Source organism: Simochromis diagramma, unplaced genomic scaffold (genome assembly GCF_900408965.1).
Source record: "Simochromis diagramma unplaced genomic scaffold, fSimDia1.1 OVJJ01000150.1, whole genome shotgun sequence".
Lineage (NCBI taxonomy): Eukaryota > Metazoa > Chordata > Actinopteri > Cichliformes > Cichlidae > Simochromis > Simochromis diagramma.
In genome coordinates, this window is record NW_024387083.1 from 880,009 (window position 1) to 898,941 (window position 18,933).

The 18,933-nt window shown below is 41.6% G+C and overlaps 1 protein-coding gene across 7 annotated transcripts in view; it reads left to right on the forward strand.

Annotated features, from left to right (window-relative positions):
• Positions 1 to 589: 589 nt before the first annotated feature.
• Positions 590 to 18,933, forward strand: part of LOC120742596 (myosin-10) — a 62,948-nt gene continuing 44,604 nt past the window's right edge. For 4 of the 7 annotated variants that reach the window (XM_040045998.1, XM_040046000.1, XM_040046003.1 and 1 more), the window contains exons 1-3: positions 590 to 718; positions 2,384 to 2,761; positions 9,530 to 9,686. In XM_040045998.1, coding sequence (XP_039901932.1) covers positions 2,417 to 2,761; positions 9,530 to 9,686 — 502 coding nt within the window. In that variant the 5' untranslated portion in view covers positions 590 to 718; positions 2,384 to 2,416. Of the gene's footprint in view, positions 719 to 744; positions 1,000 to 2,383; positions 2,762 to 9,529; positions 9,687 to 18,933 lie in introns of those variants that run through there. The other 3 variants (XM_040046001.1, XM_040046002.1, XM_040045999.1) reach the window with 2 other exon arrangements.

Here is an 18,933-nt window from a genome sequence, read left to right on the forward strand (position 1 = left end):
CTGTTTTCAGTCAAAAGCCACATTATGTTTTATTAAGAAGTACTTAACCCTTCTTGTTTTCTAGCTTTTTTTGTTTAGAAAAACATGTGAGGTATTAGACAACAATAACAATGCGGGGCAAATTGAGGAGTTTTATAATGCATGCAAGCAGCAGTTGCAATAGTTATTATGTTTTGGTTTTTTATGCTTGTCAGTGGTTTGCAGCAAATTGGGGGGTTGGTTTGTTCCAGCCAATAGTGGAGAAGGGCAGAGAAAGACCGCAAAGTGAGAGCCCAATCGCTTCTAGGCTGCATGTAGTGGGTGTGCAGTGCCTAGATATTTGTGGGATAGATCTTAAAAGGTATCCACCGCAGCAATAATGCCCGACAGTGTGTTCATTATTGCTGCCTTCATTAATGCCATTTGAGGGGATTCTGACAGGCGTGAAGGCACGCACATAAAAATTTATTTAGCGGCTGAATCCTGACAAGAGTGCGACAGTGTGGCGTATTGATCTGCGCGATCACTTTCTAGTGCGCACAGTCCACCGTAGGCGGGAGCAGCGGTGGTCAAGCCTGCTCTCTTTAGGAGGGGCCCCAGTGTGGGAGGCAGCACTGTGCACTGTGGTGCATACCGAAACCCAGATACATGCCTGCATTTCACTTGTGGCTAGCAGCTGTATAGTTGCGTTCAGGGTCGAATCAGGGGGAGCTTTGTGAACAGGTTCTGACTGCTGCAGGTAAGTTTGCGAGGGCGAAGAACGATGGGGCGCGTGGTGATTATTACGGCGTCAGTGAGTGAGCAGCCTCCGGGATAGGGGATGGAGGTCGCTCTGGAAACTTACTTTGGCTGTAGTCTTTATTTGAGTAGCGGGGTTCAAAATCCACCGCTCGGCGTCATAAGCGCTCTGGTTGACCTCGAGGACTCTTTCTCTCTCTCTTTTTCTCTCACCATAGAAACGTGTTAATTGGTAACACCTGAACTCTTAATACGTAACAGAAAAAGTGCAGACTGACTGTGGTAAGCTAGCTTTATGACTCTACTTTCTTTTGGCTCATGACAATAATTTTCTCCGACAGTAACCTTATTTTTGTTTATCCTAATGGTTGTTCTCCAGACAATAACTTTTAGCTGCTGTTACTCGTTCTTTTAAATTAACCGTGTCGTGACTTATTCCCGTTACCCACTTATGTAGCTAGCTCCGTCAGTTGCGCAGGTTTATTACGCAGTTATTAGCCTAATATTTGGAAGGGCGACTTCAGCTGCATGTTTCAGGCGTTTATAGTTTCCAGAGCTACCTGGATAGGTGTTAAAATTCGGGTTATTTTGTATACAGCGAGCTCCCTGGAGAACGAGAGCGACTTATTGTATGTGACACTCACAGTACGTCGTCCATCTGTCCCGTTTGGTTTTCTGGCAGAGCGGTGTAGTCTGCGCAGTACGCGCATTATTGTTGTGCAGTGCCAGGCTGCCAAACCTACACTGAAGTCTGACTCGCAACTTTTATTTGATTGTCTGACATATGAGTTCCCTTCTTCACTGTATTATTTTGTTATACCAGCTATGAATCAAGAGACATACTTAAATTAATGCATATCTATGTGATGTATAATGATCAGTGAATTCTACTAAATTCATAAGTATTAGTGTCACTGGACGTTTCTGCCATTATTGGATCTATAGTGATGACTACAAGTGGGAATCACCAGACACTAAGTTCATAATGCGATGTTATTTTAACAGAACTACTTTGCCATCTGCTGAGAATTGCAGTAGTATATATCACATTCTTTCAACTGCAAATCATGCCCTCAAAGTTGAAGTTTTTATCTCACTTCAGTTATTTATTTATTCATTTATTCACTAAAACCTAACATACTAACAGATTCAGTCTGCTATTGAATGGGGTGAAATTGGCATCTACATGCAGTCCTTTTCTGATAATACACCAGTTAATTGTAATATATCTTCAAAAATCACTGTTGCTGTCTACATAGACAGAAATTCACATTTAACAGAAATGTATATTTAACTGTTGCACTAAGCAGTGTTCCTGTTTTATAGGAATATAACTAGAATATAACCAGCTGGCAGCCAGTTGTGTGGAGTACCTTTGAGTTGTGCTCGCTGACAATGACTCATTCAGACTGATGGCAGCATGTTGGCAATCCGTCTGTATTTATAAATTAGCTAGTTATCTGCAAACCTCCATCACTCACTCTGAGAGTGACTGCAGTCAGAGTGCAGCTGTTTGCAGAAAGGTTACTTCCTATGAAGTGACCAGTGCAATCCCATTGCGATCAAACACACACACACACACTCCTGTTGATCACATAGGGTGAGATGTAAAATTTGACTAAATTTCACGTTTTGCTACTTATCGCTGCACCCCCTTTTCTTCTAGGTGGCCATATTGTGGTGATCATTCCCAGTTAAAATGTCTCATCGGAGTGGGCAAGAGGACCCAGAGCGCTACCTGTTTGTGGACCGGGCTGTGGTTTACAACCCAGCCACACAGGCTGACTGGACAGCCAAGAAGCTAGTGTGGGTCCCCTCCGAGCGCCATGGCTTTGAGGCAGCGGGTATCCGAGAAGAGCGTGGCGAGGAAGTGCTAGTGGAGTTGGCAGAGAATGGTAAAAAGGTGGTGATCAACAAGGATGACATCCAGAAGATGAACCCACCCAAATTTAGCAAGGTGGAAGACATGGCTGAACTCACCTGCCTGAATGAGGCGTCTGTGCTGCACAACCTGAAGGACCGCTACTACTCTGGACTCATATATGTGAGTGACTTAGACCTGGAGCCTTCAAAAGGTTCTTTTTTTTTTCTAACAGTTTACTGTAAACTCAACACACTGGTGGATGGTTGACCTCAAAATTATTTCTCTGGCTGTTCTGCTCATTGCAGGCAGTTGTTTCGTGTTTAGTCACCTGTCTTACAGTCTTGGTTAAAAGTGAGATCTGATATTTATCCATCTTTGTTTAGGGAAAAAAAAGCAGCTCATCTGAGTGACTCATGACCACACAAACACACTCAGATATTTGCACACAGAATGACTGACAGAGCTCTATGGTCTTAAATGCCATAACTTCTCTCTCACCTTGGCTAAAGACAGACCTTTGCCATAAACCTTGCTGGTGTCACCCTAACCCCCACATTCCTTTATTTTAGCTGTTTCTCAGATCACAAAACAACCCTATCAGTTCAGTTTTTCTCATCCACATGGCCATTTTTTAAATATATTACACATGTAGACCAGTCAGGAAAATCTCTGGTGTCTGTATATCTAAATGTTTTGTAGTAGTGAATTTTTACGCAGAGTCTGGAGTGGTCTCTATCACTGCATCGCTTCTGTCCCCATAATCCAGTTTCACCACAGATGAAGCAGCTCTGTGACGCGATCTTGACCCATTTAGTGACATGTTTACCAGGAATAGAATGTGGGTTAGTTTTTACCTGAGAGACTGTGGTTCGGGCGCTGCTGGGTGACTCGTTGCACTTATAAATGAGCCTTTCATCCAACAAGACGTGATAAAGTGAATGCAGCAACGCATTGCAATCGTCAAATGCTTAAAAGTATTATTATAATTTGCCGCTACCAAAATGGAAGAAAGCATTTCAGCAATTTCCCATATGGCTTGAATTTCCATGTCATTCCACCAGCTCCCTCTTCAGTTTCTTCCTAATACCATGGTGTCATGGTTTCAGTTTTTTTCTGGGTTCAGAATTGGCTTTGGTGCTTGTTAATTGTCCCCTTGCCTAAGAGAAATTGAAAACATATGTCTGACTGTGTTGGTTTTCTAAAAGGAAGAGAATTTTCTCCTGTTTAGCTCACTGTTAGAAAAAGAAACCCCCTGTGCTTGAAACTTCTTTCCAGTGTGTTTGACTTACCCCCCAGAGCTCTGATATATCTACTGCAGACATAATATAATGCCTACCCCAAGGCTGTGCTTTGAATTGAGATAATTGGAAAGACCTCTGTATCTGAGTCATAATATGATTCTGCAAGTCTTTTACAAGTTGAGGTCTGTACTAACTGTTTTTCTAAACCTGTAAAATATTTTCATAGGTTTGCCTTTAGGACACAATTACTGTTTTCAATAACCTAATATTAAAGGGACTCTGTAGTTTGGTCTGACTGTACTTAGAAGACCTATGTTGATAATCCCCAATATCACAATCCACATTCTAGCAGACAATGCAGGTTGTTGTGTATGTTTATACAGTACAGGACTTACTGTACCATGTCTTTATGTATCAGGTACTTAGAAACTAGGGGTGCAACAATACACAAAATTCACGGTTCGGTTCGATACTTTGGTATCACGGTTCGATATTTTTTCGATACAAAAAAAAATGTTCATGCCTTTTTAATTTGTCATTTATTAAAATTATAAATATATATTTTAACTCAAAAGTACAGTTTTGAAATCACTCATCTTTGGAAAAGAGAGTTTATTACAGAGAAATGGCTCTTTCCAAAATAAAAGCTATACTATACGCTTCTTCTGGGCTATATTCTCAGCAGCATATTAAACATATCAGGTCCCCATAAGGAGAATCATGTGCTAACGGCTGTCTAAATGACTCGGGTAAAGTTTGTAGCATGCGTGCTTGTTGTTTTTGTCTGCTTCCACTTGTCTTTGCACTAGGATGATGTCGGAGTAAATGTCCAGTCATATTCGTTGTGTTCCCACTAGTGCTGTCAGCGTTAATCCCGTTGAAATGACGTTAACGCCACAACACGGCAAATCTCGGTTAACGAGTTACCGCGGATCGCCCCGTGCTTGGGGCTGGACGGCGTCAACACGTTAACGAGCAAACTGCGCTAACGCACTAGTTCCCACCAATGTAATTGAGCATTGCGTGGCACATCCAACAAACTGTTTTACTTTTGTCCATGACGCCCTTACCTTCAGGGTCATACGTTACATGAAAACCAAAATAGTTCCAAACGCCAGATCTGAATGAGGGTGGGGTGGTTCAATTTGCCATGTTGCAACGAGAGCTTAACTTCTGTCTTGCTAGCTTGCCCTGCGCTCAGTGAATCTGCGTTCGACTACTCCGCCTAGGCTGCACTGTCGAGCGCAAATCCACTGAGCGCTCAACACAGACAGCATCGTCAGTAGAAAAGTTGATAAAATAAATTAAAAATTTTGTATTGTTTGATACATATGCGTACCGAACCGAAAGCACTGTTTCGAACGGTTCAATATCGATACGAGTATTGTTGCACCCCTATTAGAAACTGTATTGCTTTGAGAGAATGTCTCACACTGGTGTCCCTTGTGATGTTATATTATTTCATTTTCAATTGTGTAAGCTTTGAAAATTCAAGTTAAGTGGAGTAGACTGAGCTCCTGCTGAGCTAGATGAGTCAGTAGGTCAGTAATGCACATTCTGTATGTTAAGGTTACTGTGAAGAAAACAAATCTTATATATTGTTGCCGAAACATGCAGAAAAGTCAACTGTGGGCGTCCAGTAATTTTCCAGTGTGTATCTTTACTGTTAATTACAATCACACATCTGTTACTGGTCAGTGAAATCCTAGTTTCTGTGTGATTTTTCTATCCTGTACAGCCTCTTTTGTATGGCCCTTTGTAGAGCTGACGGCTTGTTTCGTGTAAAGTCAGGCCGCCTGTCAAGCTGGCTCACTAAATTTGGCACCTTTCTATCTGTACGGTGGTGAGTCACAGGCTAGCCACCATGCTACTCACTAGCTGGGCTACAAGCAAGCCTTTGTGTTGTTAGATAAGCCTCAGCTGTCAGAAAGCCTCAGCATTCTTCCACGGCAAAAAGACCATTCGTCTGTCTGTCTCCTGCCGCCTACTTCAGCTCTTCTGCTGCTCAGTGTCTGTCCTATCTTCATCAACTCAGTTCCTTTTCCCACACTCACTCTGCCTCTCCGCTCTGACGTACTTGTCCTGGAGAATAATGACATAGATTTTCTTTCTTTCTTTGTTTTATGGCATGCATTGATTTTCTATAAGTATCAGCTGATATTCACTCTGTTGACCGATCATCAACTTCATGTATCGCAGTTTTGCACTAAAAATGTGTACGAAAACTCTTACTTTAAACATCAGTATTGGCCCACAATCCATTTCTTTCTTATTGATTTCAAATATTTGCGTAGTTCCTACACTATGGCCCTGCTCAGAATGATTACATTGTAATAGTGGATCTGCCTGCAGGTCTAGAGCAGGCGCAACCTAAGAAAGAGAAGAAAACCTGCATTGCCAGGCTCATCCTTATAACTTTGTAGAGAAAATGTTTTAATATGATTAGATTAAAGTCATCGGTTGACTTCTATTTCTGGAGGAACTTAGGTTGGTTATGATGTAACCTGTTGCTGTGCTATGGTTGTTCTTCATTTTGCCTCTTAGATTTCTACAGAAATAAAATGTGTGGTGGATGTAATGCCATAGATTCATACAGCTTTTTTGATAGCATATAGTATGTTTTATATAATGGGCTCCACTGCCTTAAAGCTTATACATTTGATTGTTCTGCTGCTGCTGTTAAATTGATTGGATACCACACATACCAGTGTTTTACTTCAAAAGCCAAGTCTGAAGTATTTATTAGCTTTGCTATGAAATCAGTGAAGCAGAGCCCCGTTGGGGAACTGGTCAAAGTCTACTGTAGTCCACACAGATTAGTGGCGCCGAGCAAGTCTCTGCACTCAGAGTGCCCTTAACGGCTTTTGGAGTGGAGAAAGTCCCGTCAACGTAGGCCTGCTGTCTGACTGATCAGAGGTGGCAGATGGGGTCGGCTGTTGTGTCTGCTGTTGGCTATGTGTTGCTCAGCTGTTACTAGGCCACGGCATCCCCTCCCCTGGATCTGATTTCACAGTGGAAATATCACCTTCTCTTTCCTGGACTGGGCCAGGCATGGCTTCTTGGCAGGCGGTGTTAAGTTAGCTGTGTCCTCTGCTAGTTGGCAATAGCAGTTGTTAATGGTCTTCGTACTGGATTTATCCTGCAGGATATTTCACAATAAGAATATCCTTATTTTATTTTTCTCATATTTGCATATGTTTGAGGAATAATAACCACTTAATATTCTGGCATCATATTTTTTTTTCACTGTGGCAAACCATTATGAATAAGAGAGGAGCTGAAAATAGTGTTTTATGACAAAAGACATTTTACTTGACCCTCAAAATGAACAAGAAATCTATAGATAAGGGCGGGTCTGCTCTGTGCAGTTTTAACCAAATAAAACATGAACATAGAATGTGATACAGCAAACTTCAAGTCCAGGTATCTCTCTGCAGCCACACCAGCTGCTTTAGCACTAAATGCTGCAGAACTAAACCATGGAAACAGAACAGACTCTCCATTTATAGCGGCTCCAGTTTTCAGATACGGGGGAATTAAATTTTCATTAGCCTTCGAAAAGGAGAGTGGAGAGTTAGAGTTTCAGCAGCTCTCTCCCCCTCATGTAGGGAGCAATTTACAGAAAGGATGAGAGCATGGTTAGGTGTTTTTTTACGCCTCTGCTTCTCCATTGGATTGGACCACAGGGAGCTCCGTCAGCTGGATCATTACTCTGCTCTTCATCCTCGTCTGCCTCTCTCTACTTCATCGCCTTCTTTCTTCTGTATCAGCAGCACGGCATCAGTTGCTCAGTGCTGACTTAGGCCCCTGACTGAGCTGTTACGTAACAGCTACAGTACGCTGTGTGCTCTCCGGGTCCTTTGTGATCGTCTGCTGAGTCACTCAGGTAGAAGTCCCAGTGCTGTACTCAGCCTTAGGTGCAGCGTTAATAATGAAGCAGGTGTCATGATGTGTGATGCTTTGATACAAAAAGATCCCAGAAGGAGATTGCTTTTCCAAATATTGTAGCTTTGTTTACTAGTTGTACTATATTAATGGCTGAGGAAGCGATAGAATAAATAGCTTTTTAAATATTTACGGCTCTTCAAAACAAAGGCTCTTATTATGGACAACAGTTCATGGAGCATTTGCCTTTTAAATTTATTTATTTCTGAACTGCATTTGTCATGTTGACAGTCAAAAGAGGAACCTGATCGTCAAAATAATTTCAGTTTCATAGATCAGATTTCTATTTCTGGACTTCTCCTCTGCTCGAGAGGTTTTAGTGATTGGTTTGTTGCCTTTTTTTTTTTTTTTTTTGCAGGATTACTCAAAAGGCAACTGCTTGAAAATTTAACCAGAAGTGAAGTTGGGCCCAAAATAGAAGTTATTAACTCTTGGAATTGATCCAGATTGAATCTGGATCGTCAACACTTAAGAGAGTGCACGATTGGGCATTTTGTGTAATATTTTTCACAAAACCACATCAAGTTGAAATAAAAATGAAATGAGGATTGTTCTGATGTTCTCAAGAAAATGGAGCAGACTCATCCAGACTCTGATATCCTTCTGGAACCCATGAGCTTAATTCAGGCATGGTCTCAAGTGAATTTTTATCATTGGTGGAGATATGCACCTCTGGAATTATGTTCATGTTTTTGTAAGTAGTGTTAAGTAACACTGCACAAACATATCTGTAACTCCAAGTAGCTAGCAGAGAGGTGCCCGACTCTGGTGCCCAGAGTGTTTAGCCGTCTCGGCCTCACAGATTTATAATATCCATCTATCTTTTGTTCAACATCTGGCTCTAATTTTTTTAGTTATATATGAGGTATTAACTCACTGAAAGAGGCATAACTCAATGTATGCGTTATTATTACTTTCTTAAGGTTCAGTCACTATAGCTGTACTTTATATTCTGTAAATACAATGGAGATTTGTGTGGGCTCCTGGAATAAGCCTAGCATGTCAGTGTGAAGGTCATACTACCGTGAAGCAGCCTTTTCTCTGTGTCATCCATAGGGGAAATGTGAAGCCCCTATAGCATCTGCAGAATGAGCGAGAGCCACTGCCCCACCAGGGCCCCTCACGCCGTCTGCCTTGCTCTCTGGTTGAGTCAGATTCAGCCTACAGCATAGCTGAGAAGCCTTCGTACCGCACACACTCTCTAGGGAGACATTGTCAAGCTAATGGCATAGCCAAATGCAACACCGCAAGTCAGAAAGTAGGCTAAACATTTGCAGTGCACACTGTTTGCTCTAACATGAGTCTTTATAATATTCCATAAACTCATTATTCATATTAATGCGGTGCTGTTTTGGATTAAAAAGGCTCTCTGGGTATTGCACACAGACAAGTGTCTGCTCAGTGTTTCATTTATCAGCATTCCCTCAGATCTGCTCTGCTCTGCGTCTATCACTGTCTTGCATGCCAGCTATGATGATGTAAGCTACCAAAATGTGGGTAATGACAAGTCTTCCTGCACTGATAAAATGCAAGCTAGATGATTTATAAAACCAGAAATGTACATGCTCCTTTCAATCTAAAAGACCTTAATGTTTTACACATCCTGTTTGTATCCACTTATGGTTCCATTGAGCCTTTATGTGATCATTGTGAGCAAACTTGAGAAACATCCACAACAGACCTAATCATATGTTCTTTTAGTTCTTAGAGAACTCTTTGATATTAACCTCCATGTTTGTTTGTTTCATATCTTTAAATACAGACATACTCTGGGCTTTTCTGCGTGGTCATCAACCCCTACAAGAACCTGCCCATCTATTCAGAGAACATCATTGAGATGTACAGAGGGAAGAAGAGGCATGAGATGCCTCCGCACATTTATGCCATCTCTGAATCAGCATACCGCTGCATGCTTCAAGGTATGTTACACATCTGCTCTTTGGAAATGGACCTCTTGCTATGATTACTTGAAAACTACAGTATGTAAAATAAGTGATAAACACATTTAAAGGTAACTTAACTTATTAGCAAACAGGTATAATGGAAGCTGAAGAATTTTGGTGTTTATCTCACTTGCAGGCAGGATTGGGTTTGCCTGTATAGTGTTGGAGATTAGTGTGTGAATATAGTTGTGTAATGTATGTGGAAGGTCACAAGGTCAGAGAGGTGTCTGTTATCACTGAAGGGGTCAAGTAGCAGATTAACTATGTGGCAGGTTTTCCAGGTGTATGGCTGGGGTCAGTCAGTTAATTGGTAATTGCAGGGTAATGCAAGGCTGTTCAACACAGTCTTTATCCTTTAAACACCAGGCAAAGAGTTTTACATCAAAGCTTTAAGTTGCATCGTTTATTCTTAGCTTGTTCTCACAAATACTGGCCAGAGGTCTGCTAATGTAATGTTTTTGGCTCTCTACATAATTATTTCTCCAAACCATGAACTGATTTGCCTTTTAAACCACTGCAGTATTTTTTCCAAGCTGAAATGAAGACAGAAGTTTACTTTATAATGGTGGCATTTTTAGGAGAGCCTTAGGCTGGATGTCTCGGATTAGGAGGGGGACATAAAATGGCATTTTCAGCCCCATGGTAGCTGAGAGCCGTAGCATTTCAACTTTCTAACTCAAGGCTTGGTAGTGCCAAAAGCCAAGGCTTGTTCCTCTGTCTCACTCTTATGGTGAACCATCGTACCATCTGCAATACCGCAGAACCACATGCAGGTTTGAAAGGAAAAAATTTGGTGCTTCAGCTTCCACTGAAATCACAGAACCACTGAGCCATAATCAAACACAGGGCAAAAATAGCGTAAGCTCCTGTATATGTTTGATTTATGATGTAATGTAGTCCCAAAGAGTTGAGCTAAAAATCTCATCACTGGGGATGTTTTATAATTTAGGTAGAAATTTCAGTATTGACATCATAGTACAGTGGTATCTTTTACTATGCAGCACATAAGCACGTTTAAGTCTGCACTATGTCTTTAAAAGGTTAGATTTGTGCAGCCAAAACTTCTTACTTTGAATTTTCAGATACTGATTTAGTTTTTTATAGAAACACCGTAGTTCTGAGATCCTCTCCTTTTTGTTCAGTTTGAAAAACACGATTGTTTTGGAAATTTAAGCCAGGTCAGCTAAAAGGTTTAGTATATCATTGCTTTGTTTTCAGATGAGCGTAATGTGCTGTGAGTTGCGAGAGTGAAGCCTCTAAGCTCCTAATAATGTGTGTAGCGAGAGGCTCGCCTGGTAGACCTGATGCCCTGTGACAAAGGAATTTATAGCAAAAGTAAAGGAGATACAGAAAGGCAGGGCAGACACCGAAGGAGGCAAAGTGAGAAAGCAGGTTTTAAAAACATCAGTCTTCAAGTTGTCATTAACTTGACCTGCAGCACAGATTGGTTTTCATCTTGCAAATACACTGCATAGTTGGTTCATGTCTTGAGCTACAGCTGTTGCATACTTGAACTTACGGTGTAGCTGGAGCTCATCAAAATCCACCCGGCCTGCTGTAGGATAGACAGCAGGAAAAGGTTAATAGAGCATGCATTATTGGAAAAGAGTTGCACAACTTGTTTTGATGGTCTTTTATTGAAGCCCACACTAGTCTCCTTTTTGTAATTCTAAAAATGTCATCATGTGAGCATGATTACAATATAAAGACCCACAAGACACAAGGCCATGACCCAGTTTGAATACCAACTAATTGTTTTTGAATTTCTGATGTAGAAGGACTGCTGTGATAAGCAGAACCTTTATTAGAGTTTATCAGTGTTTAGACAGCTTTAGCCTGTCTGCTCTGAGCCATCGCGGTCACTAGAACAACAGTGTTCATGTCTCCCTGTTGTTTCTCTTGAGTCTTCTTTCACATCTGAGGGTTTTGATTCTTTAAATAGCGTGTTTATTTGTACCTGTTTCAGCTTTATGCGACAGTAAGAGGCCTTTCCCACTAGTACCTGCTCATGTTAACTTGGCAAGGCTCGACTCAATTTTTAGGGTTTTTCATTAGGTGGTAATACCTGGTACCTGGTACTTTTTTTGGAGTACCTATTCGGCCAGGGCTCCAAGTGATCTGAGCTGATGTGGCTTCACTCAATGAGTCATGAGAGCATCACCTCCACAAAATCAAATTAAAATTCAAAACCTGGCAACGAGGGAAATGGCTACACAAAAAAACAACGCTGTGGTCCCTGAGTTTGACCTATATCCATTGACAAAGCAGAAGGCATACCATCACCATACCATGGCATTCGTGTCACATGCAAATGACATCACGGGACTTTCGGCAGTATCACTATAAAAACACTACACGCGTTAGGTGGTGCTGGGTTGTGATGGAAAATGTCCAAAGTCGAGTAGATATAAGTGAAAAAGGGCTATAACTGTCTGGTGGACCTGCTGCAGCTGTAAAGCTTCAGGGTTTGTGTGTCTGACTGATGTGCTGAAGGCTTCCTGTCATGACCTCAGGCTGTTCTCTGGTCTCTGCTTTCAGCGACTCTCGCCACTCCAGGGAAGTCATAACTGGCCAAAAGTCACATTCAGTTATTTAAAAAATAAGAAAATCGCCCACGTTTAGACCATGTGAAGAGGCCCAGAGATATATATCTGCTTGTAGAGGTACATTTGTTTCAACAGAAACATGTCTTTTAATGGATCAAAGTACTAACACATACTAAATAAATCAAATCAAATCCGAAGTACCTCCAAATGGGACTTTAACTAACTTCCTCTGAGGCAAGTTGTGAACTCTCTGCCAGCTTTACCACATGGTTGTTGCTGAAAGATTTCAGGCCTAAATTGACCTTGGATCAGATTTTTAAAGTTTGGTTTTGGAACTTTTAAGGTGGCTCGTGTAGAGTTAGATCAATAGAACAAATTTATATAACATGAGGTTAATGTTGCACCTTAATTATATAGCTCCTGTCTTTGTATATTTTCTTCAATGTGGTTTTCAAAACTTTGAATACACACACACACACACACTCAGTCTTACCGGCCTATTGTGCCTTCAGAATGTGTTTGTCTCGATATAGGACACCTCTCTGGTGCCATCATTCTTCTCTCTGACCCCCTTTCTCTCTGTTCATTCTTTCGGACCCCTCACAACAGGCAGGGCAAACCAGGCAGTGGAATGAGGTCATCGCTGCTCCAGCTCTCCATACCTCACTGTGTTAAATTATGCGAGCTGAGTCATTGTCAAGTTCTCATAGTTGTCCAAGCAGCTTGTTGCCCACTGCTGGGCTGCTGTGAGCAGAGGTAGATCACCGTGGATACCGATGTGTGTATCTGTATATGCAACTAAAATAACCTACCCCTGGGATCTTGAATGGAGGTGTCACTCTGAGTGGCACTATTTAGCTGGCTGCTTCTGTATGAATCTACTTCAGCCTTTTTAATATTTCTGCAGTCTTGTTCAGGATGTCTTTTGTAGCTCCATCTCAAACTATTTGGGATCTCCTACTGATTTCTTTCTCCTCTCAGCAAGTAGAGCAGCTGGCCTCTCTTATTTCTACCCCTTTACTGTTTCACTTACTAGTTTGTTCAGTCCCTTTCTTCCTTTCAACCAGAATGTTTTGGCTCTGAAGACACTGAAGAGGAAAAATTCCCCAAGTCCTTAAAAGCATTTTGGTCGCCTTTCACTTAACATGAAAAATACAAACCGCAGCTCTGCTGGAAACTCTGTGGCAGCGCAGTTTTCTTTGTTCCTTCTGTCTCAGGCTTTGATTAGGAAACACAGGAGAACAAGTGTGGGGAATGTCCACATTCTCATCCCTTCTCCGTGTCAGGATGAAGCCAGGGTTAGACCTCTGTTTAATTGACAACACCGTGTCTCAGTTTTCTCTTATTTCACCTCTCAACTGCTCAGGCCACAAGGCTCAGTTCATGACAGATTTGTCCGTAAATATTGTAAGTATGCATTTGTGTTTTGTGTTCAGCAGTTTTCATCCATATTTTTTATCCTTTTATGAGTTAGTTGTCTGTTTCTTACTGCTGCTTCACTCTATGAGAAGAGTGCGCCTCACACTCAGGTTGGAACTGTATAATATAGTCATGTTACTGCCACTCGACTCACTTACAGGACTGGTAAGTGAATGCCACAGATAGAGTAACATATACTGACTGCACTCCATAGGAGTAATTTGCTTGTCAAAAAATAGCAAAAAGGGCAATATGAGTGCATCCATTTATGAGTCTTTCTTTTTTCTGTATGCAACACAGCCTGGTTTGCAGCCTCACATCAACAAATTTGAAAAGCAGATTTTACAGTGAGATTATTTTTATTCTGATCTCCATCACATGGTAGAGATCCAGCACATCTGAGAACACAGATGGTACTGTAGACACAACCTGTTTAGAAATAACTAAAAAAAAGAAAAGCAAACCTACTGTCTCCTTCGACTGTAAAGACATTTTCTTTGCTTAGGTATTGTAGATCTCATTCCATATTTATTCTATATACTCATCCTGACGTCAGTGTGATGAGCATCTGTCAGTATAAGGGAAATCTACTGTTAATGTCAGGTGTAAATTCACACACAACCCATTGTGATTTGAATGGGAGGTGAGCCTTTATAGAGTGAATGCAACCTCAGAAATTAAAGTAATGCAATCACAAAACTTTTTCTTAAACATGAGAACTACAAATCCCTCACTAAAGAATGCAGTGCATTTCCCTTAGTATAGGTCAGGGGTCGGCAATCCTGGGCACGCGTGCCAGGGTTAACTGATGGCACAACCATAGCTGGACTGGCCATCAGGTATACCGGGCATTTGCCCGGTCGGTCGATGGTGATTTTTAGTTTTTATGGGCCGATGATTTTTTTTTTTTCTTGTAACGGCATGAACAATTAAAGGTGGTGGATTGGCCAGATGCTGGCAGATGTGTAAAAATAAGTCAGTTGTTTGCTGGTGGCTATGGCGGAGCTCCCACAGAGGGCAGCAGGTGGGTGAGGGAAAGGGGAGGCAGGAGGAGGAGAGACGCGAGGCGGCCACCGGTCCGAGTGTCAGGTGAACTGAACTTCAGGTGATAAGTTATGACCTGCAGTCTGTCTGGGTCAGATATAAACCAAGTTTATGTGGAGTTTATTTTAGTTCTGCTGACTTTTTACAGTCAGTTAGAATAACTCGTACTGCGTACTAGCTAGCATGATGGAGTTTCTATGCAGCTGGGTGGGTGCTTTGATGTTACTGATGTTGAACTTTATTTAATTCACAAAGTTTGTTAGTAGAGTTTCCAACCGTCCCGTAAAAAATGGAATGGTCCCTCATTCAGAGAAAATATTACGCATTTCGTATTGAGCTGAAAAGGAACACAGTTTGTCCCGTACTTCAGCTACAATGGAAAAAAGGCACAAAGCTGGACTTTTTTCTGCATCTTTACACTGTCAGCTGCTTCTTCTTTTCTCATTCTCTCCCTCTCCCTCCCCTGTTGTTACTTCAATCATGAAACTGATCAATGATCAGCTGATCGGCTTTTCTCTCTTGTTTGTTTATCGCCCACTTTGCGCCAGAAAGAGGAAACCAGCGGAGGTCGCGTTAAACAACAGCAGCATGTTTAAGCTTGATCAGCTGTTGTTAGAATTTATTGAATATTAATTTCTAGTATCAGCTGATGTTTGCTGGAGCCACAGCTGTAAAAGCTGCTGGTCCTGATATCGGTTTGGATATGTGGTGAGAGGGAAACATGAAACCAGGAGATGTCCTTACTGAATCATCAGAGCTGAACAGGTGATGGAGAAACAGGTTTACCTTTTAGGTCACATGAATGAGTTGAAGGGAAGTTATGAACTGTTTCTGAGAGACAAATAACACCAGGATCCTTTGTAGCTGACAGCTGGTAACTTGTGCAGGGGCGGGTCTAGCAAGGTTTTGCCAGGGGGCTAGGTAGGGCATTAACAGGGAAAGGGGGGGCACAAAGAAATACTTTTCTTTCTTATTCTCATTTAAAATGTCTAGCTTTTAATAAATAATTATCTGAATCTTACAAACAAAGTTTTTATCTGATGTAAAATGTATAGAAATCATGTATATATACCAACAAGACTGTACATCACTGTCACAACAGTGTTTGTCTTCATTCAAAGACTTTATGGCTTTTCCTGTAATACCTGGTGGGCCGGTCTCTAGTCAAAATGCCTGGGCAGATTTTTTTTGTCCCAGTCCAGCCGTTGGCATGACACGCAGTGAGTTAATCTGAGAATGTGGATTAAAAAATAAATGACCAGGCCAGCGATGCACATCGCAAATTAGCTCTCATAGACAGACTCGTTCTGCAGGTTCTTAATGACGGTATCTTAGCTAACAACCCCAACTACCAGATTCAACTTGTAATTGCCTAAAAATAACTTAGCCTACCAGTGAGAGGGACATTGCTAGCTGGCAGTTTTTTCAAGCGATGTTGAAATTTCCACATTCCGACACTTCAAATGCTTCAGGAGCACCGCGGAAATACACGTATACATCCGTAGACTCGAGACAGAATTCACAATGCGTTTTCGGGACTTTCAGGCGTATGGACCAGTTTTTTCTTTACTGACCAAACCAGAAAGCTTTAATGAGCAGCTGGATTTGTTTCGCATTAACTGGCTAAGTTAATGCCAATTAATGTGACTTCGAAATGCAGCTGATTAAAATGAAAAGCTCGACTCTGTGGGGGTCAAAGTTTGCAGAACTACGAACGCAGCTGGGATCCATAGCTGTGTGTGTTCATGGAGCTTGCATTTTCACCTGCTGGACATCACTAACTGACTAGTTTAACTGTCTTCAAAACATTGCAGAGGCCTTATTGACAGTATTTGGCTCTAAATATCTGCGTGAGCAGATTTTCTCTCACATGAGTGTCCTCAGGTAGCCGTCTGAATGCTGGACACTCGGAGACCTGTGTCTCTGAGTGGGAGACCAGAGATCACATTAACATGTGTATCTCTGTATTAACAAACATGTCATATTGGCCCAGTTCATTTTTCTTATCATTGTTGTGAGATCTGTTGTATAGTTCATTTGCTGTTACGGGGTTCTTGTTATGGATAAAAAGTGTCTTTTTTTTTGTTTCAAAATAGCTGATAACTATTCGCTGATAGCTGCAAACATCTGCAAACAAATGTAATTCTATAAAGTTGTTCTATATAGTGTGTAACTGTTAATATAGAGCATTATTAAATTATTGCTAATGCAGTTATATGGCACATTGACTTCTGAGGAAATTTTAGATGGCACTCATCATCGGAAAGGTTCCCACCCCTGGTATAGGTTATTTTTATCCAAATACAAATCACATATTAAAAGCAGGCGACACTGAGTCAGATAGACTGGAATGTCTCCATCACAATGTCGTGTAGATAACCGAGGGAGGAAGAGGAGACATATTTAGCTTTTTTCACTATTGGTTGCTGACGTCCTCCTATTTTTAGTTTATAGCTATTATACTTATACTTATATCAAATCTGTCAATTAAAACGGCACATAAATGTTCTTAATTAAATATGCCATTTAGGTGCATTACTCTTTATTTAACCTTTTTAGGAGGAATTTTCCCTTTACTTGATGAGGCACAGCTGCAGATGTATTGGTTTTAAGCTCTGTAAGACAAACTGTGGGACATCTAAATATAGCTGTACTGCGATGTATACACATGCACTGCAGCCCTGAACTTGCCTAGTCATTTCCCAGCAGAGGTGCCAGTGAGAACACAAATGTCTGAAGTCATAGTAGACATTAATTAGGTTTTTAATCTGCCATCTTCCCAGTACAATACATCTGTGTGATGTTATATTGCACTGATTTGTGCTGATGTTATAACAACGCTGGAAAAAGTCTAATCAGTTTGTCCAATTAATGAGAACACAGAGGATGAGAACCATCTCCTGCTGTGTGAGGAGATTTTTTGTTAATGTCTTCCCCTTATCGCCCCAGTGTGTTTTACTTTTTGTTTTGAAATGTGTATCCAAAGCACATGTAGTGTTGTTAAAAACAGGTCTGCAGATACTGGAAAAAGTGCTGTTGTGGTATATGTTTAGTTTCTCTTCCTCCCCAGAGTTGCAGATACACCTATATATGAAATATATCCCCAGCAAAGCAGAGAAGGAAGATTCAGAGGTAACAAAACAGTCACAGAAGTGGAAAATGTCTTGGAACACAGAGATGTGAAGGAGGTGGGCTTTGCTGAAAGAGTTTGGAGGGGGGGATAGAGGCTTTAATTTTGAAGGGGATCCTTGGAAAGGGTTGCACAAGAATAAAAGATGGCAGAGCCCAATAGACAGGATCAAAGTTTAAGGAGGAATAACTACGAGGGAAGAGGAAAGACGGCAAAGACTGAGAAGGAGTCAGTGATGGAGATGGGCAAAAAGGAAGAAGGGGCAGAAGCGACACAGTTTATGGGGGAAACGGAGTAGAGGGTACAGGGGAAAGGCAGAGGGGGTGGCTAGCATTGTGCCTCACAATGGGGGCTTTGTGCAGTCTGGAGGGGGCTGGGACCAAGGCCCTGTGAATGTGGGTGTAGGCAGGGAGGCCTGGAGTACAGAGTTCTTCCCTGGGAAATGGGGCCACTTGTTGGGGCAGTGAGGGCTCGAGTGGCGTGCTGGTGAGGGGCACACCCAAGATCTGACTGACAAGACAGGTGTGTGTGTGTGTGTGTGTGTGTGTGTGTGTGTGTGTGTGTGTGTATTGAGGAGGGGGGGGGGGCAGTCAAAATGACTGTCTATACTCCGAACATACTGAAGCTATAACTTCCAGGGAAAGGGTGAAGCTTGTTCAAACAGCATACTTGGATGAGTGTACTGCAAATATACTCCGACTCATACATGCACACACACACAAATATATGTGAGGGGATGAGTCTTTAATGACAGGCAGCTGCGGAGTTCGTGGAGGATAAAATCATTTTTCTGTTTGGGGGTCATACATCATTTCTGATTTATGGTTACAGTCCTCTCCATGTGTAAACACTTATAGTTTTCTCCTACCTAACCTGGACAGGGGCAAGGTCCAGAAAGCTGTTCTCTGTCAGTTATCTTGGTATCCTTGGTGTCTGACACGGCTTCTTTCTTTTTTTAACTACAAGTTGATGGACTTCAGAGTCTTGGTAGATGTGTAAAAATTCCTTAACTGTGTATGTTAAGAAGAATAAATGTATTATTTCTGCTTAGTTCACTGATTTGACTTTATCGCACTGATTTAGA